We start from the raw sequence: 27,325 nt of genomic DNA on the forward strand, positions 1-27,325 counted from the left end.
ATTTTATGCACCATCTCCTCTTGTCTTGGAATGAATTTGCAAGCCCTATGGTGGGTTTGAAGGCAGGTGACAGCCCAGCTTCGTGCACTGCTCCGCTGCACCAAGGTCAATGTGTTCCCGGCAGCTAGAGTGAAGAGGATCATCAGTTCCCCAGGTCAGGATGTGCTCTTCTGTGGATGGAAGCAAACGGAGCTGGACTGGGAAGCCGAGCCAAAATTTTCTGGGCTATTTTTATTCTTTTCTCCATACTTAAGATTGGAAAATTTTCTCATTGCCTCTCTCTTCCGAGCTGCAGACCTGCTCTGCTGAACAACTGTGGTTTTGAGGATGAGTTTTGTGCATGCAGAGGAGAGACTTTTCCAGTTGGTTTTTTGTTTGTTTTTTTTTTTCCAGTTACAGGAAAACTGTGGAACTATTGGTTTCATAATGGCTGAAAAAATGTGGGCATAAATATCTTTATTTTACAGTTAGAAACAGCTGTATTTCTTATAGCACATCAGACAAGACCAGTCTGTTACGGGAGTGTTGCCTCCCTTTCCTTCCAGTCCTACGTTTCAGTTTTAGGACAGTTTGAGCAGGTCTGTCTCACTTTAATTAAAACCTACGTGGTTCATTTTCCAGCCATAAGTCTGCACTGTCCTGGGGTTGTGGCACTTTGGGCCGTGGCCCCAGCTGCAGCCCCTTGTCCTCCCCTTTGTCCGTGCAATGATGCTTCTCCTGCTCGCCTGTCACAGCAGCTGCTCCGCTGACTCGGCACCCTCTGGGCACAGCGATGGCATGTGGCACTTGGACAGTTTGACAAGGGCACATTGGTGGCCCAGAAAGGACTTTGCTTTAAGCCATGGGATGAGCCCCGTTGGCCTCGACCCCGAATGCAGGGTCTCCAAGTAGGTGCTGCTTTTCCCAACCATGTGCCATGTTCTCCAGCCTCCCCCCGGCACCTCCAGCTCGCATCTCCCTTGGTTGAAAACTGGAGTGTAAATGTCAGCGTTAAATATTTATGGAGCAAGCCCCGGTCTCACAGGATCTGAGAGAAGAAAGCAAAAGTGGATATAGGCGCTAATTCAGTGGCTTTTAGCACAAATCAGGACAGACGACAATGTGTTTGTTCTTTGGGTTTTTCTAATTATTGATCAGGATTCTCATTGGCACATTCTTTTTCTTCCTGCAAAAGAAAGGAAACCTGTGTTTCCTAGAAGGCAATGATGCATAGTTTTTCCTCATTTTGGGGCAAAACCTGACACGGACAGTAGGGAAGCGGTTAAACTTGACCCCAGAGCACACTGCTGTTTCTCCTGGGATGCTCCCAGCCTCCGGTCCCTGTTTTCTCTGCCCTATAATCTCAGAAACCCCAGCAGCCACTTGTTTTTGGGAGGTTCAAAATCTGGCGGTACAGACAAGTTTCTCTCTCTCTCTCTCTCTCTCTCTCGCTGTCACCTTCTCTTCCTTCCCCCACCACTCTGCTGTAGGGCACTGTTGGCAGTAGCAGCCAAACCCCTCTCCATCCTTCCCCAGCTGTCCCCCAGTTGCAGTTGGTGGCACAAACCTGGTTGTAGTTGAAAGGAGAGGGCAGTGGGGGAAGTTTCCAAGACAGGAGGTTCTGAAATCAGCTCTACCGGGATATTAATGGTCTTTATTTTCTCCCTCTAGACTCATCCCTCCTCTGAACCAGCTGGAGCTCCTGAGGAACCTGAAGAGCAAATCAGGACTGACATTCAGGTTAGCAGCAGAGTTAAGACAGCTTGGAAAACACACATTTTGCAACCTTTTTTTTTTTCTTTCTTTTTTCTTCCTGCTTTTTGCATATGGACAGCCTTGAAGACCTGAGAGGTTTTGGCAGCTGGTCCCCCATGGGTCGTTCAGCGACCTTGTCCCCATCCCTCTCCTGTGCTGTACATGAATTTCTTCAGCCTGACTTGGCTCTGGAGTAACGTTATGATGTTTGGCTGAAAATGCAAAGTCATATTTTCAAAGGATCTGACCGAGGTGGTGTTCTCAGTTTTCCTCTGACCTTTCTGCTCTTCACCACTCTCAGAGGAGACTCAGCCCCATGACGTGTTAGTTCATTCCCTGTTCCCTCCAGCCTTCCCTCGCCTCCCCCAAGAACAGGCAAAGTTGTAGAAGTGAGAAGTTTTTGCTAAATTTGCTGTGGCGCGGTATACACGATTTCCTCAGAAGTCCGAGAGTCTTGCAGCTTACCTGTGTGCTCAGGAGGCGTAATGTTTATTTTTTTTTTAAGCAAGTGAGGTTGCCCCATTTGGTGAACAGGGGTTGTGCAGACCCAGGAGGGATGGAGAGGAGATGCTGGCTGTGCCGGTGGGGTGGCATGGGACCTGCCCCGGGCTGTGTCTCTCTCTAGAGAGTCGAGATCTGTAGACCCATGGGTCAGACAGCAAATTTAAAATGTGTCTGAGCTAGTGACCGAGGCTGGGCTTCCAGGCTGGTCTGAGCAGGGAGCAGAGGGCGGAGGGGCATTTTTTTGGGTCTCTCCAGGCTGCTGCCTTCAGCCGAAGGGAGAGGAGTTGGGGTCTGTGCAGATCTCGGCGTGGAGGCCGGGCCAGGGCTGGGACAGCATCACGCTCATTGGGAATTAAACTCCTCCTGCCTGGGTCTTTTCGCAGTCTGGTTTGTCCCTTAGATCGTCAGGTGTGAGGGAACGCAGACACTTACCTGCTGAGAACCACAGTCTGCGCCATTTCTGGTGGGGCTGCAGGGGCAAGGCTGCTTCAGGGCCCCATATTAAATGCCATTTCCCGTGAATCAGAATAGTTGAAGGCAGAGCAGGTTTTCCTTGTTGCTGGAGGGAAATGCCACTAAGATGCCTGGTCAGTTAAGGGGTTTGTTTGCAGTGTGGCCTTAGCTTGGCTCGCAGTGCTATGCTGACCCTTTTGCAGGCGTTCAGCTCACTTTGTCCTTGAAATCAATGAGCTTTCAGGGCAATCAAGTGCTTTGGAGTCTCAACAGAAAACCGCATACAAAAACTGTGGCTCCTCACTCCCTCCATGTAGCTTTTGCCAACTATTATGGCAAAGTAGCTACCAGAGGCTCTGGAGGCAGAAGCCCCAGCTGGGGTGGTGGGGTGCCAGGGCTCTGTGCTCCTTCCCACCAGTGTCCCCCAGCACCTCGCGTTAGCACTGCGGTGCAAAGCACCAAGAGACCTGACGTTACTTCTGTCCCAATGGCTATGAAGGAAAATCAAATGCGTGGAAACCATTGAAGTCCTTCTCCGTGTGCAGGAACAAGCCAGGGCAGTGCATTTCCGAAGGAAGGGGTCGCTCCCTGACCCCACAGAAGTCCTCCTGTGCTCACACAAATCACGCAACCGTCAGGTGTCTCAGTCACATGTGGGCACAAGGATGGGTTGGGATAAACTCTTCAGCCCTATGTTTTTGTATGTGTCTTCTCTGAGGTTGTGTGAGTCTTCAGTGATCTTCTGTCCGGGCCAGAAATTCCAGGAATTAAGTGCTCCTTTCCCTTCCTTCTGTCCACAACTTCCACTTAGTCGTATTGTTTGGTATTGTCCCTTCGTTATGTTTTAACAGTGAAGCAGCAACATCTTTTGCCACCTGCCGCCATGCTAATGTACTATTGCTTCTGTTTAAAGGAAAGAGCAGCAGCCCGAACCATCGCCAAGGTCTGTATCACTGCCACCGCGCCATCCCCATGCATTAGCCGTAGATTTCTGTGTCCGTGTGTGCGTGTGTGTACCGTGTCGTGGTGCCATCGAGGGAAGCATTCTAGGTATTAACGTGCTTTTTTCTGTGCTATGGCAGTCTGATGTATCTGCGTGTTATGCTGGACCTTAAATCATCTCTTCCTTCCAGTCTGCCTGGGGCTGTAGCTGCGAGGACAGTGAGACCGGGGGGGTTAGAGAGGGGTGCGCAGAGCTGGCAGACACTTCTCCAGGGTGACAGGAGGGCTTTTGGTTTATGCTGCTTTTATTTTATTTTTTTAATTTTTTTTTTAAATTTTGTTGCTGGAGTTGTAGCTGAAACAGTACAACACAGGCTGAGTGCCGATGGGTAGGTGATGCTTTGCCGACATCTCCATCACCCGCCACCACGCCAGGCGGTGGTGACGTGGGGACACAAAGCCATCACCGTGTCACCGAGTTAGCGACTTCTCCTGAGCCTCTCATGCTGCATGGACCTGCTGCTCTGTGGGACGCAGGAGGGTTCTCTGACATGGCACGATGTTGCGTGGCAGAGAGACCTTTTTCTCCACCCGGTTCCCTTTGGCCTCCCCAGCTCTGGGTGCAGCACGGTCCCTGCTCTGTCCTCCCCCTGCCTCAGGCCACCGTGCAGAGCGTGTCCAGCGGGCGCCTCTGGGATGGGGCGAGCACCTTCCAAGGGCACCCCGAAACCTCACCTGGGGAGAGCTTTTCTCTGTTCACACGGCCCAGAGAAAGCAACAGGGCTGGTATTTGGGATACTTTTAGGATACTTTTAGGATACTTTTCATGCCCTTAGAATTATTTAGCCCTGGGATTATTTTCCCCCTTATGTTTTCCCAGTTCTTTTAAGAAGTAATTCTGGAACTGAATCTGATTTTTCTTGAGAGGCAACATGCAAAACTGATGATCTGTGAGGATCATCTGCTTGGCTTTCAGATCTTCCATCTCATACCTCAAAGCAGCTTACAGCCTAAATATTATGAACACTGAATATGTTTTCCGGACATGTAACTAGAGTCTGGCATTTTGCAGATGTAACTTTCTCCTATGCCTTTTAACTTATAAGAGGCTAGAAACTAGTTTTTCCCTGGTGCAAAATCCAACCAAACATATTTGGGTAGATACGGTGCTAACTAAAGGGAGGAAAATTTCATCCTTCCTTCACCCTCTCCACTCTCTTTTTTCTGTCTTTCATTTGAACTTTTCTTTGCAAGCAGAACCTCTCTAGCACTCCATCCACTTCCCTGCCAAATAAACCAAATCTCCAAGATCATGTTTCAACTATCCAGATTTTTTTCTTTCCTAGTTGAGGTCTCAGCCTGTGTAACTGGAGCAAAGGCTTTATTAAACCTAGGAGCACAACATGGGAAATGCTCTTTGGGAGCAGAGCAAGGCTGAAATCTTGGCCACCCCCCCATGGTATCAGCAGGGTCAACATTTCATCCCAGGGACCTGGCTGTTCTGCTGCCCTGTCTCATACTTTGGGTGCATCAAAGAGTAAATCCACATTTCTTGCAGGCATCTGACTGTGCAATGAGATAAAATCTCTGTTCAACCAAATCAGCTCCATAGCTGAGGAAATCTGAGGACTGACGGTCCCTTACGGGGTCACACCAGCCAGCATCCCTGCAATTGCAGGCTCTAGTCTTATTTCTGAGGCAGTAGTCTTAATTTCTTATTTTGAAACCTCAGTCCTGTCTTGCAGGCTTCATTTTTACCAGGTTAGATATAATATTTCTTTGTAGAGACTGCAGGTTTTTCCCTGTTCATTTTCTATATTGCTTTCTTAATCTTATGTCACAGAAAAAGGAAAAATAGCCTTTCACTGCCCTTTTTCCAAGTATTTTTTACTGTATGTAGCTTCTTCATCAGGGTCATTTCCAGATGCTGCTTTCCTGCTCCTGTAGTGTATCTGTCTGTTGTGACACTGCTGGATTTTGTTGCTCTCTGTTGTAAGATGCTAAACCTGAACCCAGGAACGCGTAAGCTGAGGGCCTGCAGCTGTCGTGTATATGGCATTAGGGTATTTTCTGTATCGTTTAGTTTAGCTGCCACAGCAGAACCAAAGCTCTTTGCTTCTGTGTTTCGTTAGTGCTATTTCAATTCTACCTGCTCCCACTGCCCTTTTCCATCTGATAATGTTTCAGACTTCAGGAAGGAATTTTACACAATAGTCCCTGTATTCAGGGAGCCCCAAATCACCTATTTTCCCAAATAAAAGTTTCTGGATTGTTTTTTTACATTCACATCCCAAATCTCCTGCCCACTTTAATTTCCAACAACCTCCCAGTGATGCTTGGAGTGCGTCATCCTGCCCTAGAAAGAAAACTCACGCTGCTTCTCAGCCCCCTGACAGTTCTTCATCCAGCCGTGCTCTCTCGCTGACGACTCTCTCCCTTAGGAAACTCCTCGGGATGAATCTTCTCTTGCAGCAGACCCCAGCACCACACTTTTACTGCTTCGGCTGGTGAAGCATTTGCCTCTGTTTCCATTGACATGAGGAAACAATCTGTCATCTGGAGATGGCTGGATCTTCCTCCTGTTGTAGTTATGTGCAGGGAGTGGCTGATTTCCTATATCCCTCTTTCCACACCTGATCCACCACAAAGTCCTTTAAGAAAATGGAACAGAAACAGCCTTTTTCACGATTTTGCATCTTGATATGTTTGAAGTTAGAGAAAGGATGCTGGCATGGCTCATGGGAACGTGCTGTGCAAGACAAATGTCGCCTTGCAAGGTTGGGGAGCATCCCAAATGCCCCGTGGGGCAGCTGGGGGGGCCGTGTCCATGCACCAGAGGCGGTGCTGCCCTCTGGCTCTGGTGCTGCCATAGCTGTGCAGATTTCTGCTGGTTTTTTCCAAGCTGGCAGTGGGACAGCTGCTGCCCGAAGTGGGAGGACGTGGGGAGGTGATGGGGTTAGTGTGATGCAGGCTTGGGGTCACCTGGAGTTACCTGGGTGGCTTTTGATTTGGTCTTGGTGTAAAATGGGACAACTGATTTGAGAGACAGGTTATGTCCTTTCTTTATCGCTTCTGGTTATTTTTTCTCGCAATGAGCTTGTCTGCATCCATCTACGACCGAGTACCAGGTCATGATGTGCTGACCTGCTCGGCGGGACAAGAGGTCACCTCCCTGTGACATGGAGCCCAGGCTGTGATAAGCAGAAGAGACGCTGGCCTTTCTCTACATGCTACATACCTCTTCCCCCTTGTTATTTTCCTCCCTTTTTCTAAAATCTGCTTTCCAAAATCTGCTCTGTTGCCCATCGCTTTGGGCGCTGTGGCCACCCTTCCATCTGCCTTGGCCAGGAGAAGTGGCCACCTGCCCTCCCCTGGACTGGCTGCTGCTGCAGGAGCAATTGGTGCTCATCACACCTCCAAGGGGCCAAATCTGAGTCCTCTTCTGCCTCACAACCCCACGGACGAGGGGCTGCTCTGGGGTCGGGTTTTCTCACCCCTCCTGCTGCAGAAAAGCAGCAAGTCAGAGTAGTAACGAGGTTTGATGCTCCTGCAGTAATCAGGCAGGAAACTTGCTGTGGCATCTCATCTCCATTTAATTTTGTCTTGTGATTGTAATGTCAAAAAGGCAAATGGATGGTTAGCCAGGACTATGGGGGCTCCTGTATGAAATGTGTGCTTCAAATGCTCTTTAACAGATGGTTTGATAAACATCTGAAGGCATCCATGACCACATTTATACCTCTTGGATTTTCCAATACATGATTGGGTGAAAAGCTAAAAATGAATGAAGCGAACGATCATAATAATACATTAATAGCAGAGAAAAAGAAACAGAAGGATTCCGGGGATCTGGGAAGCTAAAACTCAGATTACTTTGTCCAGCATGAGTTCAGTCCTGTAGACAATGAGATGAACCTTTTTGAAAGGTTGTTCTCAGCTGTGGTTTGTCCTTGACCTTAACGAGTTAAGCAAGACCTTGGCCGTTATATTGAGTAAATGCTGGACTGGGCCGCCTTGTAATGTGTGTGTATATCTGTGCGTATATCTATCTATATATCAGTGTATGTATATGTCTGTCTGAGGTACACACAACATTAATATCTCTGTTCAGGGGTGTGATTAAGGCTTTTGTACGCACTGGAGGATGCCTTTGGTTGAGTCAGTGAGCCCCTGCTCATCCAGCCCAGGGTGTCCAAGGTGTCACTGGCTGCCACTGCCCATGGAAACCGGTGTCAGTCACGGGAGCCCGATGGGCCATGGTAGCCTGGGTTAGCATTTGACCTTCTAACCACCTAAACCGGTGTCAGAGACTCATGCTGGGACTGACAGTAATCTGGAAATAATCAGTTGCCTTTAGGGGGAGCGGATTATTTGCACAGAAGGGACTGCATCCTTCCCTTGGGACTGCAGAGGAGACAGAGAGGAGAGAAACCCCCGTGTCTCCCTGAGGCTCTGCATGCTGAATATCCCACTCCCACACCACGATGCTCAGACCCCAGCTCCAGAACAGCCACGGGAGCACCGCCAGTCCCCGGGGCTCCCTGGGGATCTGGGGTCCCATCACGGGTACCAGAGGAGTCCCCGGGATGCAGAGAGTGGTGTTGGCTGAGCTTGCACGGGATGCTGCCAAGCAGAAGGATTTCTTGCAAATTCCTTCTGTGCGCGCCCGCGAGCTCCTCTGATTGCCGAGTTCAAGTGTAAATTAAAACGAGGTTGGGTTTTTTATACCCTTCAGCCTGTTTGGTCTGTCCGTGAACTCAGCAAGCGATGCCCATTGGTGGCCAGGTGGGACAATGGGGCCGCCTCACTCCCCTTGCGCAGGTCGAGGGCTGCTCCATGGCGTGGAGGACCCTGGTGGTGGTGGCCATCTCCTGAGGTCGTGGTGGCTATCATCTCCTGAGCAGCCGGTTGGGATGGGCTCAAGGGACCTGTGGTGCTGCCTCAGCAAAGCTGGAGACTCCCAGCAGCGGCAGGGCCCGTCTAAAAAGCGTTACAAAAAACAGATGCGTGAACACAGATGTTCAAATCCCTTCCTATAAGGGACTGTGCCACACCCCATTTTTACCTTTTTTTTTTTTAATGTCAGGCTTAATATAATGCTATTTCCTGCATGAGAAGTGCAAATAATTCACAGTTTAACTGGCTCTCTTTGTGAGGTTTTTATTTGGCAAAAAAAGAGCAAATTTGAACCTTTTGGATGTGGTTGGACAAACCAAGTTCAAGATCTGACTCTCCATGGCTTAGGCGATTAAAAAAGTATCTACTTTATCTGTTTAGAGGAAGAAGAGAATACTTTGTTTCTAATGCAGATGAAAAAAATCATCCTGCAGGACTCAGTCAATTGTAGATGAACCAATGCCACCAATTCAATGCAGAATGAGTCATTTCTAATAATGACATTTATTGCCCAGAGTGAGAAAAATTTCAGAAACCTTTTTCTTTTTTTTTTTTTTCTTTCCCATTTAACACTCAAACAGAAAAATCCTGTCATGAACCCGGCCCTCAAAACACCTGTCTTTTAAACCTAGAGTCAGTAATCAAAAGTTTCCTGTCTGGCATTTGCTTCCAGGTCTAATTTTTACTCTCCCCTCATTTCCAGTAAAAGCAAACCGTGCAGAGAGTCACTATGCGGATGCTGCTCAGGAAACTCTAGGTACCACGGGAAATGCGTCGCACGGAACTAATCAAAAGCTGCACGGCTCATTCTCCCTCTGCCCTGCTACCACCCGTTCTGATCACTTCTCTGCTTAATAGAGGTACTAGATGAGTGACAACAAAAAAAAAGGTGAAAGAGCCTCCCCATTGCCCACTCAGAAATTAGAGGCTTTCTTGTCTTCTAATCATGCAGAATACGTGATTCGAAGAGGTGAGGATGGGAAATTTGGTCTGGGCCAGTAAGCCAGTGTCTGCTCAGCAATGAAGGAGGCCAGGAATTGAAGATTAGCAATTGATGGAAATTTTTTTCAAAAAATTAATACTTTTTTTTTAAGACCCCTTCCTATTGCTCCATCCCTCTTCAATGTCCAGGGAATCCTTGCAAATTGAATTGTGCTGTGCAGCAATATCAAGTTAGTAGCATGAGAAACACCAGCTTCCTACCGCTGCTCAATCACCATTCCTTTGGCGCTCTCAACACCACAAATTGACCTTTTCCAGTCTTGTGGCCTTTGGAAGCCATGACTTGCCTGTCTAGCACCTCTACTACGCAGCTAGAGAAGGACTAATCTCAGCCTGTCCCACCAGATGTAGGGGACCCGGGTTCCCCTTGGCCTTGACATCAGCTTTGTGAATGGTTCTGTTTCTCAGTCCCGTGGGGAATAGGTAGCTAGAGCAGAGGCTTTCGTACCAGCAGTGTTTTCATCTTTTTCATCAAGCTGAAAGTCGTTAAGTGTCTTCAGAGAATCCCCAACAAGCATCCCTCAGTGCACCCATCTGATGGCCACAAGGGCACACAGATACATATATCTTATTTTGCTTATTTTACACCGGAAGAGTCTCTTCCCCTGCCCCAGATTCTGCTTCTCAGCAGCAAACATGCACCTTCTCGATGTAGCGAGGCCCACAGTTTGCATGCGGTGAATGCTGGCAGGGGGGCCCCCAGCGCAGGAGTGACAGGGCGCCCAGTGATGCCGCATGCTTGTGGAATCGGATTTCTGCATGCTCTTTTTTTGGAGTCCGTTTGAATTCTCAAAATCACCAGTCTCTGTCTCCCTCAGAAAGCCACCAAAAAGAAATTTTAAAAAGTACATGTATTTCTGGTTTTCTCCATTAATTGTTCCAACTTGTATCTTTTCTTGCTATTTTTTTCCCTGCTGGCTATTTTTACTATCTATCAGACTAGAGGCCAGGACTCGTGCCTGAGGCTTGCGTGTGTACCAGAAGCTCAGAAGTAGTTTGGTAAATCCCATCTCTGAGTGGGTAACAGAGAGGAAGGGGGCATGATCTAGGTTTCATAACAAGCAGTACTGCATGGTAGGAAATCCCCTGTGCCTGGATCAATAGTCTGAATTTTTGAGTTGGCCTCCTGCTGTGCATTTTGACAGTACTGTGGAAGTTTATCCTTGAACGAACTGGTTCAAATGTTGGGTGATCATCAGTTGTGAAACAGCATTTCAATACTTTTCCAAATGGCAAAGATTGAGTCAATAGTCTAGCTAAAAATATATATATATATATATATATATACACACACACACATACATATATATAATGACTTTTGCAGGGTTTCCATTTGCCAGGTGAGGTTGGTTTATCCTTGGAGGTAGAGGAGGGACCCCTCCCCAGAGAAAGGCTCCTTTCAATTGCTTAATTTTGAGGTTGGTTTTGTCAGAGATTAAAACAAGCAGCAGTATTCGTAATGCTGTCCTCTCACCTGTCCATGTCTGGTTCTGTTTTCTGGAAAATCAGCCACTTTGATCTTTATGTCTTCCTTGCATGTCTTCCTAGGCATGATTTTTTTAAGTGGTAAATCCAGTATATTTTTTTCTATATTCTAATGAATTCCTTCCCACTGTGGTCCTCATTTCATCTTCCCCATCTTGAGTCCTGCAAGGGAAAGGGGAGGATGAAACAAATAATTATCTCAAGATCATCTTAACCCGTTGGAGACCCTGAGAAGGAGGGTTATAGACTGTGGTTCTTCTAAGTCAAAAAGGAGTCTTGAACTCCAGAGTAGCTACAAGAGCATCTTTGTTACCTGCATCCATCCTGAACATAGTGTTTTACACACTGTGCTTTAGTAAAACTGTAGGTTAACCTTGAAGGGATTTAAAAATAATTAAAATGTCTTGTTTTCCTGGCCCCTGGGGCTGCCTGCAAACCCCCACCACACAAACTCATAGGGGCAGATGCCAGCACTTTGATGTACCTAAAGATGAGTGCTAAAAGCCGTCATCTTGGATGCATATAACGAAAGAACAGCAAACCATGAGGCAATCATGTAAAACTCAGTGTAGGTAAATTAATAGAAAACTCCTTAGAAGCCGTGGTTTCTTAATGCACTAAACCAATGGTCTCTAGTCAATAAATGCAATAATGCATGCATTTTTAGAGGGTAATGTAACTATACCAAGCCAGATTAGCAAGTCTATCAAATTCTGCTTTGTAAGATACTTTTCTGGCATCTGTTCAGAGAGGTGAAGGCACCGCAGAGACCTGCTAGTGGGAAGGGGCACACAGAGCAGTGAAGGTGTTTGCAGAGCCCTTGCCCGGCTTGCGGGGAGAATATTTATTGAAATCTTGTTTGGGAATAATCAGCCAGCTCTAAGATGCAATCTAGATGCTTTGCTTTGCTCCTGAAATGCCAAACAACTGAGCTGGCAAATAGCAAAATGTTGCGAGAAAATGCAGGTTGTGTGTGATGTGGTGTTTGAGAGCGCTCAACATCAGTTTAGGGAAAAACTGCTGCGTGTTAGGGAGAGAGCGGTGATGGGATAACTGCAAAACACTGAAGGCCAAGGTTAAAGATGTGTCTGGCTCCAGCGTCCCTTTGCTGACCTGAGCCCCCCTGCTCGGCCGGGCTTTATGTGGTGGCCACGGGGATGGTGGGACTCTGGTCTTACCAGTTGTGATTTCAGTGTCTCCCTTCAACCCAAGTCTAACACGGTGCTTGTGCACAAGGATGAGATGAGGGATTACACACCATGACACGGATCCTTGGCCGACCTTTTGTTTTCCTCACGCCCAGGTTGTTCTGCTTCTAACAATTCCCTTCTCTGGGCTGAATTCACCTTTGCCAAGGCTTTTCTGAAATCACTGGAGACAAACCAGGCTTGAGCCTGGTCCTCTCTTGGTTTCTGCTCTAGTCATGGCAAGTTTTGCACACACAGATGTATTTTCCTTTCCTTCGTATCTCCAGTAATTGGTTTCTGTCTCTTATTTGCACCTGAGACCAGACCGGAGCCCAGGGATAGCCACAAAGGCTGTCATTTACTCCTGCCTGGTTTTAACAAGCTGTTCTCAAATGCCATGAGCTCAGCACAAGCTCTGGGTTAAAAAGCAGCCTTATTTCCCCACAGGAGACAACCTCTTTCTTCTGGCCATAGCTTCTCCAACGAATGAACACTGTTACTGGTTGAGTTCATGTGCAGAGATGGATCTGACTCCTTGTTAGTCCAACTTGGTTTGGCTGATGTTTGCTGACTGCAAAATGAAAGGAGAAAATTAAACAGTTGTTCAACTGTAGTTTAAAATCAATGATAGGAAGTTACAGGTGATATTTTTTATTAATCCAAAATTATTATTGACATAATGAGTCCACATTTTTTAGGAATGCTGATTTAATACTATAGAGGACTGTGGAATGAAGCCAAATTCAGAGGGTTTCAAATGGGCGTTCAGACCCCCAGCGTCCTAAGGAGGCTGATGGCAGCTCATTTAAGGGTTAGTTCTCATACATTTTGCTGCTGAGTGCTGGGCTCTTCGTCCTACGTGAAACTAAATGCAAAATCCGCTAAAGCAAGGAGCACCTTTCTATCAGCTGTGGGACCATGGATCGATTGGTCTTTCAGTGTTCATCCAGCGTGGGCTCTCATTTTTTGACTGGCAGTAGAGGTAAAGGTCAACTCAACTTCTGTTAAACTCAAGTCAAAAGCTGAAAGTTTTGTAAACCGTCCCTAAAAGTCAGCCTGGAAACCTTAAACTTTTTTCGTTGCCAAGTATGTTTTTAATGGATGCCAACTGCAAGTGGTTTTGAAGATCCAGAAACTGAAGCATGGCCCATTATGCTGTTCCAGCTTTCCATGATCTTTGTCTCCGGTTGTAAAGCCACAGTTTTCTTTCCCTTTCCCCTGGACCGAGCAGGGCTCCTGCCCCACGCTCACACCACCCTTAGATGTCACGCTCACAAGCTTCAGTTGGTGTCGTGGTGTGTGGCTGGGTCAGTGCTTTCCTTGTGTTCGTGTCACCAACTCATACACCTTCCACCAAACAGAGGCTCATTTACCATCTGCTTGAGTGACAGCGAAACACCACTTCTCTGAGACACTGCGTCACTCTGCATGACTTTCTGGTTGATTAAGAACGTGATCTTGGATTAGCTGACTATGTATATCTCTATAAGTGTCTATGTTTCTTTTGGGCTCTTTCCTGCCAGCTCCTGCAGACCCCAACAGCATCCTCCTCTGCAGGAATTGTACTTGCATGTGATTCCAGATGTCATTTCCAATGAGAGAATTGCATGGCAGAAGGAAAAATGCATTAATTGTTCATATCGTTTCATATCGTCTGTGTTAAAACAGAGAAGTTACATCAGGTGTCAGGCTTTTTTCTGAGTAGTGAGTACTCAGGAACAAGACCCATCCATATCTTAATTGCTCATCAGATTTCTAAGCGATTTTTACTGTGTAGAAGTGTTGCACCTCATGCCGTCAGCCTTGAAACTCTTTGCTCGTGTTCCTCACTGAGTTCAACGCTTCCTTTTTTGCCTTTTATGATGATTCTGGCAAACATTTGCAGCACATTTATTGTGATTTAGGATCAAATGACAAATAAAATTTTAATCTGATTTCTAATCCAAGAAACACAGAATGAGAATTGCTTTTAAACCTTTGGCTCATTATGTGCGATGATTTCGGTAGCATTAGTGACTAAGGCTTACATCCAGAAACGTATTTAGGCACACGCTTGTTCCCAGATTCCTGCGGGTTTGTACCTCTGATCTGATTTTCAGTTCTGCTGAATATTGGTTGGTCCCACGGCTTTTGGCCAGGCTGGTGGGCAGCACGCTGGCAAGGAAATCTCTAGCACTTACCTGAATTAAAAACGCAGTGTTAATTGGATTAATTCTGCTTTTTCTAACTCGGTCATGAACAAATTTTATTTTCTCTCAAACGTATCTTTTAACTCAAAATTGTTGCCCAGCCAATGGCCACAGATCCCCTTGCTCCCCGTTCGCGGGATCCCACTGTGCTAGTCAGAAAATGCTGCCCAAGCACCTTTCTCTCCCTGTAAATGTTCAGCATTTCACAATGTAAAGTGACTTTGTAAAAATAGCACCTACTTAGTCAACAAATCTGCTCCCTGTGTGTCTCCGAGTGATGTTTTCTTCCTTTACTGACAAAAACGCATGTCTGTTCCTGTCAGCAAGATCCAGCTGGGGAAGAGGGAGTTGCATTTTGTTTTGCTTCAAGTATCAGCAACTAAACTCTGATTGAAGAACCTCGTGCCAGTTTTGAATGCTCAGGAAAATCATTTGATCCTGAGTTTTAAGGTGAAGCTGCTGACAGACAAAAAAACCCCCAGGTCTTTGGCTGATAATCTGGAAATCTTATGTAGAAATTGAAATTCCTGCCATGTTCTTCTTGCAAATTAAGTCAGAGCATTTGCAGCAAAATGATAAGTGGCTGCTGCAGTGGTACAGGGTATCTGGAATTACATTTGAGGTTTTACTCTGTTTTGATTCACCTGTATATAAAATGTTAGCTACCTGTGCAAGTGCCTTGCACTGGCTGTCTAATCTCTGTTAGTGTATTTTAATAATCAGTTGCTATTCAGAAAATATCAAATTATCCAAAACTATTTGCAGTTTGGTTTCGCCAATGCTGCCTCTATAAAGTTTGCGCTTTCATAAAGATTCACAGAATCTTTTTGTTTTGCAATTTTAGTGTGAAAATTCATCAACTTCATTTGGGTGAAAGTTTTTAATAAAAAATTTCATAATTTGGAAAATAGAGCTGGGTCAGCAGACCATTTATCAGTGCGATCATCTCTGCTTCTGGAGAGATCTTCTTTTCAAACCATAATTACGAGATTTTGAAGAAATGGCATTCTAAGAGAAAAAACAGCAATAAAATGCTATATTCTGTAAAATTTTGCTTTGCATGTTTATGACACTCATAGCAGAGTTGCGGATAGATGGTAGTTAGCTTTTAGACTGAAACTATAGAGTACAAAGGAGTTGCATACTGAAGTGTTGGTATTTAAGTCTTTGAATATATGACTGCAAAAAGAGGAACTCTTTGGAATATGTAAAAAGGGCAGATCGTGTTTTAAGAGGGAGGAAATACAGGAGCTGAAGAAAGGGAGAGGACAGGTCTGAGCACCACAAATGAAGTGTTGCCAAGAAAGTTAAAAGTTTAAGATAAAGGTCTTTTTATTTGTATTTTCTTATTAGATCTAGGGCTAAGGAAGGTGGTTGTGAAAGAAAAGCTTCCTCGCTCGTGATCGGAGCCGATCAGTGATTTAAGGAATCGTAACCTCATTGTTTGACGTCATTCTGTCCCGCCAGCCCTGGCATCCCACGAGGGGCTCCTGTTTAAGTCTTCATTATCTTATCTCTCTTAATAATCATTCCCATTTCACTCATTATGGCGAAAACATTTAAACATTTCTACAAGATTTCTTTAAAAAAAAAAAAAAAGAAAATAAATATATATATATATTAAAAAAAAAAAAAAGCCAACAGCAAAACTCCATCTCACTGCTGCTTGGAAGTGCTCTTGGTTTCTAATGGCTGGTGGGGAAGGACTGCGTGGTTTCCAGAATGACTCCTCCTGCTGTCTCCTTTTTGTCTTTGTTTCAACGTGTTTCTCTGAACAGTCAGAAGGTCAGTTTGAAAGATCGTGTCTTCTCCAGTCCCCGCGGTGCTGGCACCAAAGGGAAAGGCTCTCCACAGGCTCAGGGCATCCGGAGGTCCCCCAGCGCTGACCAGAGCATCGAGGACAGCCCCAGCAAGGTGCCCAAGAGCTGGAGCTTCGGAGACCGCAGCCGAGCCCGCCAAGCTTTCCGCATCAAGGGAGCAGCGTCGCGGCAAAACTCAGAAGGTGAGGACCTGGGGTGATGTGCCGGAACCCAAATCCCTGGCTGGCCCTGACATCCTCTTCCTCCACACCTAAGAAGGTGCCAGCCAGGGTCCTTCCATAGGTCTCCTTCCCCTTGCAGTCCTTTAGCGTGGGCTATAATAAGAGATAAGAAAACCCCCGCTGACACCCACGATAATGTATATACAATCATAGAATTGTTTTGATTGGAAAAGACCTTTAAGATCATGAGTCCAATTGTTAACAAACTTGATATACAGCTGCTAGAAGGACGATGCCTGATCTCAACAGAAAACGGTGGCTTTTGTCTGGAAAGCTTCTAATAACATTCCACATAAATTTGAATTCAACACTAGCACATCTACTAGTATGAAATTTTAGAGCCCTTATTATGCAGAATATTTAAATTGCTTTTAACTTCATGATGCAGAGAACAAAGTCCCGAGTTGGACTTGATGATTCTTGTGTTTCCCTTCCAACTCAGGACATTCCATGATTCCATGATTTAGAAGCAAGTATATTCATTAATATGAACTTCAACATAGGTGAAACTACTACATCTATCCATATTCAAGTAGGAATTAAAGAAGTTAGTAAAATAAAGGAGACTTTATGTATATAGGGATGGGGAAAGGAGGAAGTCATAGAATCATAGAATTTTTTGGGTTGGAAGGGAACTTCCCAGCCCAGCCAGTGCCACCCCTGCCATGGGCAGGGACATCTGCACCAGCTCAGGTTGCTCAGAGCCCCGTCCAGCCTGGCCTGGGATGTCTCCAGGGATGGGGCATCGAGAGATGGGTGAGAGCTACAGTTGGCATTGCTGGGTGTCACCTTAGCACATCTTGGGAAATGCTCCCATCAGGATGCTCCGCAAAGATATCTCTGCTGCTTCCCCCGGGATTGCTGTTTGTGATCCAGCTCGCCCTCCCTTGCACAGGAAAGAGTAACGCGTTGTCTTTATTCCTCCCTCTCCCAAACCCAGAAGCAAGTCTCCCTGGAGAAGACATTCCTGATGAGAACAAAAGCTGCAACTGCGAGTTTGTGACGGAAGATTTGACACCGGGACTGAAAGTCAGCATCAGGGCCGTGTGGTAAGAGAGGGAGAGGGGGAAAGAGATCCAGAAAGATAAATAATAGGGAAAAAAAAGAAATATAAAGTCCAAGCAGAGGTGGCAAATGCTGAAATGTCTATGCTGCGGGCTGATTTTCTCCTGGGTGTCCTGCCCTCCTTCACAGAAAATTCTGCCAGAAAAGGCAGTTTTTGCTGAGGGAAGGAATAAACAGAGGAACAGGAAAATCCCCTGCAGGGATGCAGCCAAATGATCATTCTCACCAGCTCTGGGATTTAATGCTGACATTTATAAAAGCAGTGCAGAGAGGATGCTCGCGTAGCTGATAGTCCAAGGGACAGCAGGGATCTCCTGTCACAGACGGGGCTTCGGTCACCAGCCCCCGCAATCCCTTTCCCCTCCCCTATTGCCACATTCTTTCCCAAACCTGCAGGGTTGGGATTTGTTCCATTTTTCCTTCCAAAGCAGCTCCCTGAGTTGTTTTTTATCTGCCACGAAGCAGGTCAGGCTGCAGCCCAGAGACTCTATTTTCCCTTTCCTCTCCATCTCCCGCAGCATTATGAGATTTCTCGTCTCCAAGCGCAAGTTTAAGGAGAGCCTTCGGCCCTACGACGTGATGGATGTCATTGAGCAATATTCTGCTGGTCACCTGGACATGCTCTCCCGGATTAAAAACCTTCAGGCCAGGCAAGAGACCCCTCTCTTTGCTTCCTTTTTTTCACTGTTTTTTGTTCATCGTGGGGCTATTGCCAGGAGAGAGACACTTTCCTTTGTAGCTACAAGTTATTTTTCTTCCGAAGGGAAAACCTCAAGGAAAACATTGATGCTTGTGGCTGGAAACCACAGGCATGAGCAGGACAGGGACTGCAAATTAGGGATGTTTTACCACTAAAACTGCCTTACTGCCCCAGGACATACCCACAAAAATCACAGCTCATCCTTCCACTTTATTTTGAGAGTTTCTGTCATTGTAGTATATAATAGGTAACATACATATATAGTTATTATAGTATATAATAGGCATATCTCTCTGGTCCTCCTGGCAGGATAGCAAAGGTTTGGAGACTCTGTTTTAAGGCTAATATGGCTAATTTGGTACCTTTCTGGGAGCGATACAGAATAAAACTTGGTGTGCTGGTCATGACCCTGCTGCTGCAGGGCGGTGGGGAAGCAGCGGCTCCGTCCCACTGTCGGGATGCTGTTGGAGGAGAAATCCCTCCTCAGATGGCACAGTCTGCCAAAAATACATGCAGGGGGGTTTAGCCAAGCAGCATTTCAGCCTCTGCACTCAAATTTTAAGGGGAGGTGAGTTAGTCTTAGTAGGGAAAGAAATGTGAAAAAGGGACAAATGGAACAGAGAAGAGCATTTAAAATTTCATTTTCTGCTACGATCACCTCAGATGAATTTGGTCCCCTGAACAGAAGATCTGAGCCAAACCTTTTTGTCTGGCCACTCCTCCCTCAGCCCTGATGTCCCACATTGAAAACCGAACCCCAAATCCCCAATACCCTCCGGTTATGTCGGCTCAGCAGAAGTAGCCCTGGTTCTGCTGAACTCGAAGGACACCCAGAACAGAGGCAGAGCTTGTCCATAGGCTGTCTCCAGTCAAAATAATTTACTATTTACTTTTACAGTTGGAGAATAAAAGTATTTCTCTTGATGGCTGTGGCAGCCCAGCTTCCTCTGGAAGCCATTGGGGAAGTTTTCCTTTAATTTCAAACCCATCTAGGTGCCTGGTAGAGTCACCTAATGTGAAAAAAGAGAAGTGTTTGAGTGTGCGAAGAGCTAATATGAACCCCAAGAATGGAACAAGAAATTGTCTTAGGTAAAAGAGGAATCTCTCTTCTCCCATTAATCTCTCAGAGACCATTTTAAGTGTGCTATTTTTGATGTTCAAGCAGCAGAGGATGCTTTTGCAGTGTTGCTGCACGCTGTGCATTTCCCATTTCCAGATATGCAGCCAGAAGATAAATTCTCCATTGCAATGGAGACCAAAGTATTCTGGAGAATTTCCTCTCTTTGAGCCTCTCACACCCATTCGGTACGAATTCAATGATTATAGATCCAAGATATGTAGCTGAATCTGGAGAGGGAAGAAGAGAAGGAGGTTTATATTTCCTAACTTTAAAAACCTGAAACATGAGGCTTCCAGGCTGCCTCCGTGGTGCGTAGTGAGCCATCGAGGCTGTCATCTCCACTGGCTCCAGGTGGGACACCTGAGTTCTCAACCCCCCGAGCTGGTGTGTCAGATTGTCTCACCACCCACCCAAATCTCCCATCGTCAATCCTTCAAGGTGAAGTGCTGCAAACATAAAGAGGCTTGGTTGGCTGATTTTGGGGGACTGGGGCAAGGAATGGCACCTCTCAAAGACCAAACAGAATTCTCCTCTTTGCTGTACCCATGGGACTGGGAGGCTGAGGTTCCTGAGGCTGGACTAGGCTATCCACCCCAGTGCAGGGACGTCAGGAGGACCAGGAGCTGCTTCGAAAGTGTGAATTAGCTGGATTTGGGATCCAGGCCTACCAGGCATCTTTACTGGTTTCACTGTCCCCAGTGAGCGGGACACCAGTGACGGTGACGCGAGCAGACCCCCTTGGGGTCATCCTTTGAGGGACTCATCATCACAACCAGGTGGGCACCAAGAGGTCCCATGGCTGGTCACCTGCCCAGTACAACTGGAAGGGCCACCCTGTAGACTTGTGCCTGGGGTGGCCATGGCCAATGTTGGGACATGACCGACTGGTACCAGAAGTACAGTGCACCAATGTGATAAAGCCCAGGGGGCCTGTCAGGGGTTGAATCAAAGAACAGATATTTTTATTTCCCTTCAGCAATCAAAGCACTGTGTTCTCCCTGCCAGCTCAGCTCAGGGCTGGCTGTGGCCTCCCGTAGCCAGGGCTTTGGTGGATGAAAGCTGCATTCCAGCAAATTTCTGGGGTGTTTACATGCACTTTCCTCTCTAATCATTAATGCCTCTGTCACTGTGGTGTGTCTGTAATGTGCTTTTTTCAGTGTTGTGTTCTCACTGTCTCGTGTCTCATCCTGACACCTTGCCAACCATGGATGTCTCCATTCATTGAGCCGTACAATCCCACAGCGTCTCTCTCTGACCTCAACGGCTCGTGCTTTTCTGACCTAGCTGAGGATGTGTTTGTTATCAGGCAGTGGAACTGAAAGGAGAATTGATTTATGTTGTTTAATATCCAATCACCTCAATGGGATATTGCTACACGTATGCAAATATATTCCAGAGGGTAAAGCATGTTGCCTATTCTCTCTGGGGTGGGGAGATCTCCCAATGATTTTTCAGTGGTGCCTAAATCTCCAAATTTGTCCCCGGGGTGGGTGAGACTCTGGCTTTCACCAACAACCAGGTGGTAGGACAGAACCTTCTGTTTCCAGTGGAATATATTTTCAACTTCTCTCTCTTTCTGTCTCTCTGTTGTTCTGGTTTTCAGTTGTTTCTTTCTGCAACTTTTCTGACCAACTTTTCTCTACGTGTTGCTTCATTATGCATTTTGCTCGTGTCTTTTTTTCTTATTTACTTTGCCAGGATAGATATGATTGTGGGTCCCCCGCCCCCTTCAACTCCCCGGCATAAGAAGTATCCAACCAAAGGACCCATGTATTCTTCCAAAGAATCTCCCCAATACTCGCCTAGGTTAGGATTCACCAAAACGCCGCTTTCTCTGGATTTTTTTCATTTGCTTAATGTCAAACCCCTTTCATGCCAGTTATATGACGGCATTTATTATTTAGTGGTGCAGCTTGCTAAATCACAACTCAGAAGGGTTTGCTACTCTGGGGATGCTCTGATTTATTTTCAGTAATGAGCTTTCACACCAGGCAAGCCAAAGGAAAAAAACAAAACAAAACAAAAAAGGGACATTCATAGAGTCATCAATAACCATCAGTTTCTTCAGCTAATGTATTTTCTATTTTCAGTCTTCTTCTAGGTGTTAGAAAGCAAAATTCTATCTTTCTAAAAATCTGATATTTTATCAGGCTGTCTTCAAATGTAAAAGGTGAAATATTTACCCACAAAGCCAATGTAAACTGAATGATCTCCTTTCTGAAAGATTAAACACTGCAGCTCATTGCACTATGAGATGAGTTTACTTCAGTGGGCAAAGTAAGAATGAAGTGTTTCAGACCCATGAACACAGTGGGCTCTTTTTCTTGTTGATGCAACTCTATCAACCATGGGGGAAAAATGTGTTAAAATATTACAAACATAGGACTTAGATTATAAAATAAAATAAAAATCCTGATTTTGCAAGCAAAAAGAAGAGCAGGAGTCAAACCCAGCCCTCAGTCACGCTGCGAGACTTTTCTCATTGTCCCTATGAAGTTCTCTCTGTAGGTAAAACCTGAAGCTGATGCCATGAGGAACATATTTTCAGTAAAGTGCCCGTTTTAGGGCATCCTGAGGTCTGGTCAGCAGGGCCATGAGCTGAGCTCTATTTTCACCTTGTATTGAGACCACCAGAGCCCAAGGCAGGTGTAAATATTTGCCAGAAAGTCATTTTCCATGCACAAATAGTAGATGATTTTTATATGCAACAAGCTTAGCCTCAAATATCTTTTTCTTCCTCAATATATTTGTCCTCCCTAAGAGCTGATACATGACAAATATCTTGATTTTTATTTAAGCTGCTCTGAGTAATCCTCACTAGAGGAATGTGAGTAAAAGGAATATTGAAAGCTTGCTTTTCCCCATTCAGCTAGCTGAAAGATTTAAAAAAAAAAAAAAAAAGAATTTTCCAGAAGCCTCAAGCTTTATGCTTGGAAAAAAGATGCCCTCAGAAAAACCTTTTTTCCCTTTCTCCTCCTTTCCGAATGATGAGGCCCAAAACTAGTTTTTAAAAATGAAATAACTTTCTTATCTTCAGCAACATTTTGATTTTGTACTAAAAATACATATTCAAATGGATTTTGTTGTATTAAACCTATAATATTAAGTGTGCAACAAGCCTTCACGAGAGGCAAGATTTTCACGTGAAAGCTTGTGCCTTGTACACAGAAAAGCTGATAGATGGGGAGGAGGCCTCAAACTGGGATGTTTATTTTATCCACTCCAGATCTGTTGCTATATCAGCTTAATGGTAATAACTTCCCCTCCCATCCCCTATTTTTACAATTTCTAATACTGATGGCCAGATAAAAAAATCTGTTCACACATGCCCCCTAGGCTCCTTGGACATTAAGACTTTTTTTTTTTTTTAATAATTACTACCTTTTGAAATGAATTATCTCATTTGTTCATTGTCGAGCTGTGCCTAAGAGGCTCCAGAAAGTAGCAGAGCACAGAAAGCTGCTGAAATCTCTGCTCCCACCCGTTAAAAGGCTTATGCTCTGCCTAATTTTTGGCATCTGCATCCTCCCACAGACACCTTTTTAGCCTGCACACCCCTGTTTTAGCCAAATGCTGCCCAGATCATATGAAAACACCCAGTGAAGGAAGAGAAACAAAACAGAGTGATGTCCCATGAGATATCCGAACCCCGTGGGTTGTATTGTGAAGCTCAGCTCAGCCTCAAGTTTTCTGCATGGAGCTCCCAGCAAAGGCAGCTGGTTATCAGTGGATGTCCACACTGTGGTTTGGCTGAGGTTGTTTGCTCCGTGCTGTACACACAGGCAATTTGGCTGAAATTCCCCTAATCAGCTGATTAAACATGCAATAGGTGCAACCTCAGCTGTGATTTTTAGGCAAGGGCAAACTTTATTGCTAAATGAAGAGGTAAGTAGCCAGTCCTGTGACATGGATGAAGGGGGTTTGGCTTCAATGCCTGGATTACGTACAAAAATTATAAAAGATAATGAAAAAAAAATTGAATATATATTCCCAAACACTTCATTTTTATCTCATTTGAGCCGTTTGACCTTTTGATGTCTGCTTCTGGCCCGAGGGTGACATATTACACCTCTTTGCATGCACTGTTAGCATGAAGCATAATGAAGCATGAGAAAACCTGCACTGTGGCTGATGCGAGACTTTCCTTTTTTTTTGTATCATTAGAAAGAAGGAAAGATATCCAAATTCACTTTAAAGAGCAATCCCCTTTCTCTCTCGCTCCCAAACTGAGACCCAGCAGAGCCTGTCAGGGACAGCAGATGGCACAGTTTGTCATGTATCATTAGAAATCTCTGAATCCTCTTCTGCCACACAGGGAAAAATACAGGGCTGACTCTTCCAAAGCCTCAGCTGGATTCTTCCCTCCACCCATGTAGTTGACACAGCCAGGACAAGCGTTGGGAAGGCGCATGGTCCCCAAGGGATGTAGCGCAGAAGTGGGGTTTGGCAACTGAGGAGATTCGTGGTCCCTTGTCACGCAGTAAAGGTACATGCTATCCCACTCTGCTTGCAAAGGTGGAATATGTTCTCTCTCTTCTTCATCTTCTGAGCTTTGCAGCTCAATTTAGACAAAACCTCGAAGTCTTACAATGGCTTAAAGGACCTTCTGCTCTTTGCGGTGCTCAGTGGCACAGGTGGGCTGGGAGCTCCTGAGGAAATTTCTCTCTTCTCTTGCATCAAATAAGGCACAAAGGAAATCTCTGCACTTTGCTCAGGGTAGGAGCGCTCTCCCCTGGCCTGACCTCTGCCATGGGAAACAAAGGGGTGGGAGACCTTGAACCTGGTGTCTTCCATCAAGAGAGAAGGGCTTGGTTCACCTTCTTCTCCCCTCTCTGCACTGCAGTCGGTGGCCCAGAGCTGCCCACTGTGCTGTGCTCCACGCTGACCCTGCCTACCAGGTGACATCGGGATCTCTGGTTTCTCAGAGCTGGGCAAGATGACCACCAGGAGTCAGGACTGTGTTAAAGTATAGACATGAAGGGAATGAACCAAGCAGGAATTCTCCTGGGCTCTAGCATTGATGGAATGTAGGCAAGGGCTTCAGAATGCTTCAGGGGTGAGCTCTGTGAAGTACATCAGTCCTGCTTTCAAATCACAGCAGGTCTACAGGTGAGTTGTGTCCAGCCCGAAGGTGACAGAAGTCAGTGCTCTTCTATACGATGCTGGGTACCACTCCATCTGTGACATGCCATGTGGCCTCCTGCGCTTCACGTGCGTCGTGTGAGCTTCACTTACTGGGTAGCTCTTCTTGTAAGGACAAGGAAGAGAGCAAAGTCCTCCTCCAATTTCTGCAAGACTAGAAATAGGGTTGCACAAGACTATCTCTGCTCTTACAATACACCACAGCATGGCAATGTTCAGTTTTCCTCTCTGTGTTAGTCTGTCCTCCCTCCCCGCTCTACAAAGCAATTGTTGAAGGATATCTCGTTTCCATTAGTGGACGTATTTCAGTGTTAGTGCTGTGCTAGACAGGACACGAGGATAGGGCACCCTGATTGTTCTTGGCCTTCCGCAATATTCAGTAGCATTTAGACTTTGGGCCTCTTTAAATGCATGTTCATTGTTTTACTAGTCTACTTGCTTGTGCATACAGGAGAGGAGTTCGTACAGTGGCTGTACTACGCCTTGACTTGTGATTCCAAACCAAGGTAGCCCGAGGTATCTGATTTAATACCTCTTTGCTTACATGGTAACAACATTGTCGTAGGATTTCTTGTGCTGTATGTCATGTCAGTAATTGCATCCCTTGTGGGGAGTTCCTGTACATGTCAATAATTTGCTTCTCCTATTACAAGAGAGAAATAAGGCATGCATATTCCTCAGACTTGTAATTATAGCACTTGGTGCTCCTTGTACTCCTGTGCTTATATTGCTAAGCAAAGGATCGAACTGGACTTTTTTTAAACAGAACAGGATTCTGTCACATCCCTGCCCAAATGAAGTACCTTCTGGGATCAAAGACAAAGTCTAAAATAATTGTTGGCTTATATTTTCTGTCTTTGGTGTGATGTGTTCATCCACTTCATCTCTTTGACCCAGATCTTCTGATGCTGTAAACTGCTGGTGCTCTAATATAAGCCAAGGGAGCCACACTGGTCCATACCCACTTATATCTGTCCCTTAATGTCAACAGCCAACGTATGTATTGAGTCCCTGTTCAAATGTAAAGAAAACAGATGGCTCTTGTGTTGCAAATAGCCTCACATCTCATTCCTTTCCTTGGTTTTTGTTTGTTTGTTCATTTTCCCATGTGTGTCTCTGTTCAGCTCCTTCCTTTTCCTCCTGGTGCATGGACCCACACGGCAGAACTGCGTAAGAAGCATTTTGAGTTTTCCGCTCAAGATACCTCAACTTGGTTTCAGTCAGATTAATTAACCCTTCTTTTCCCCTGCCACCCTTATGTTTGGTGCATTATGCAAGAGTAAAGTTTGCCTGGCGTACGATTGGGTTCTGAACTGGGCTGCCATTAAGAAGTTATTCCAAAACTGAGTTGCTCCCCCGATTTTTGAAGGATCAAGAAGCTCTGGTGTTTGCTCTCTAGAAAATTTAATTGATGAAAATTTATAAGATGTCTCAAATAAAATTGACTTCCAGATTCCAAACTGGCTCTGCCCTCCTCCTTCCTCTACATATTGAGCTATATATCAACCCAGGTGTTTCTAGACTGGGAACGAGGAGTCGCAAAAGTAATGTGTGTAAAGAATTCAGTGCCAAATAACGTGCCCAGTGGCTTTAGGTGCTGATTTGGCAGGAGTATCCTCTGCTGTTACCAGTTTGGAGCCCTGCTAATGGGAAACATTTCAGGATCCAGGTGTGAACTGCAGTAGTGTTGAGACAATTTGGTAGCGTTTGGTGAGTTATGACCAAATTCAGCCTTGATGTAATTCAGCTGACACAGTTAGCACTACACCTGTTTGGTTTAAGGCAAGCAGCTCATTTTTGTGGACATGAGAATTACACACTTACATTTGCATTGAGGGGAGGAAACTGCTGCAGAGACTGCAAAAAATCCCCTTGACAAATGCTAGACAGAAAACTTGATCTTCCCCAAAAATAGTAATTTCTGAATACAAATAAGAAGTTAATTGGTTTGGAAGAAAGCCAGTTAAAGAAATTCTTTGCAGCGGGTAAACTTACTGTGCATAATGTGCCAGGTTTTATCTGTATAAACAGAAATGGATAATTTCAAACTCTGCTAATCCTGCTCTGAATTTTTGCATCTGAATTAACACTTCAGCGCCACCGTGTATCTGTGAGTAATTTGGGGTGTTAGTTGGGAGCGAGGACGTTGCTTTGTCCCACGGAGGCGTGAGGAGCGGAACTTTCCTCGCCTGCTGCCTCCAACTGACTCCAGGTCCTTTTCTGGGGCTGGGGGGGATTTTCTGATCCCGGTAGAGTTGACCAGATCGTTGGGAGAGGATCCTCCATGACCGACAAGGATCGGACCAAAGGACCTGTGGAGGGGGAGCTGCCTGAAGACCCCAGCATGATGGGCAGGCTTGGAAAAGTTGAAAAACAGGTATATTGGGTCAGAAGGGGGTTCTTATCAGAGGGAGTTGCATACATTGTGGTGTTTTTTTCATTTTATTTTTCCGCAGTGGGACATTACCATTTAGGAATAAAAAAAGAGCTAAGAATCTTTTGAAAAAGAAACAAAGTGGATGTTATGAAAGGGCACTAAATGTCTTAGAAGCCTAAGTACTACTTTCAAAACAGGTACTTTGGAGTTTGTGACATATAGACTTTCTTTTTTAGTGAGTTTACCAAAAGTCTGCATTATTTTTCAAAATGGCACGTTGGTTTCTTTGCCACCATAGTAGAGGTGTTTCAAATGTGTCCGTGAGCCTGGCTGCCGTAGGTGCTATCCTTCCTGAAGATGGAAGCCTTCCTAGAGGATAAGATTCAGAAATCCCCATGACAAGTGCCAAACCCAGTAAGGAGCCGAAAGCCACTGGAAGGATGTGAGTGTGCCCCAGCTTTCCTGGAACTTAGTGCATGGCAAAAAGG

At 45.6% G+C, this 27,325-nt stretch overlaps 1 protein-coding gene across 5 annotated transcripts in view; it reads left to right on the plus strand.

The window, feature by feature from the left end:
* Window positions 1–27,325, plus strand: part of KCNQ2 (potassium voltage-gated channel subfamily Q member 2) — a 64,637-nt gene that overhangs the window by 36,364 nt on the left and 948 nt on the right. For 2 of the 5 annotated variants that reach the window (XM_065645412.1, XM_065645413.1), the window contains 6 exons: window positions 1,651–1,719; window positions 3,605–3,634; window positions 16,171–16,394; window positions 17,374–17,482; window positions 18,017–18,148; window positions 26,714–26,837. In XM_065645412.1, the coding sequence (XP_065501484.1) occupies window positions 1,651–1,719; window positions 3,605–3,634; window positions 16,171–16,394; window positions 17,374–17,482; window positions 18,017–18,148; window positions 26,714–26,837 (688 nt within the window). Of the gene's footprint in view, window positions 1–1,650; window positions 1,720–3,604; window positions 3,635–9,232; window positions 9,287–16,170; window positions 16,395–17,373; window positions 17,483–18,016; window positions 18,149–21,016; window positions 21,125–26,713; window positions 26,838–27,325 lie in introns of all 5 variants that reach the window. The other 3 variants (XM_065645411.1, XM_065645410.1, XM_065645414.1) reach the window with 3 other exon arrangements.

This window comes from Caloenas nicobarica, chromosome 15 (genome assembly GCF_036013445.1).
Source record: "Caloenas nicobarica isolate bCalNic1 chromosome 15, bCalNic1.hap1, whole genome shotgun sequence".
Lineage (NCBI taxonomy): Eukaryota > Metazoa > Chordata > Aves > Columbiformes > Columbidae > Caloenas > Caloenas nicobarica.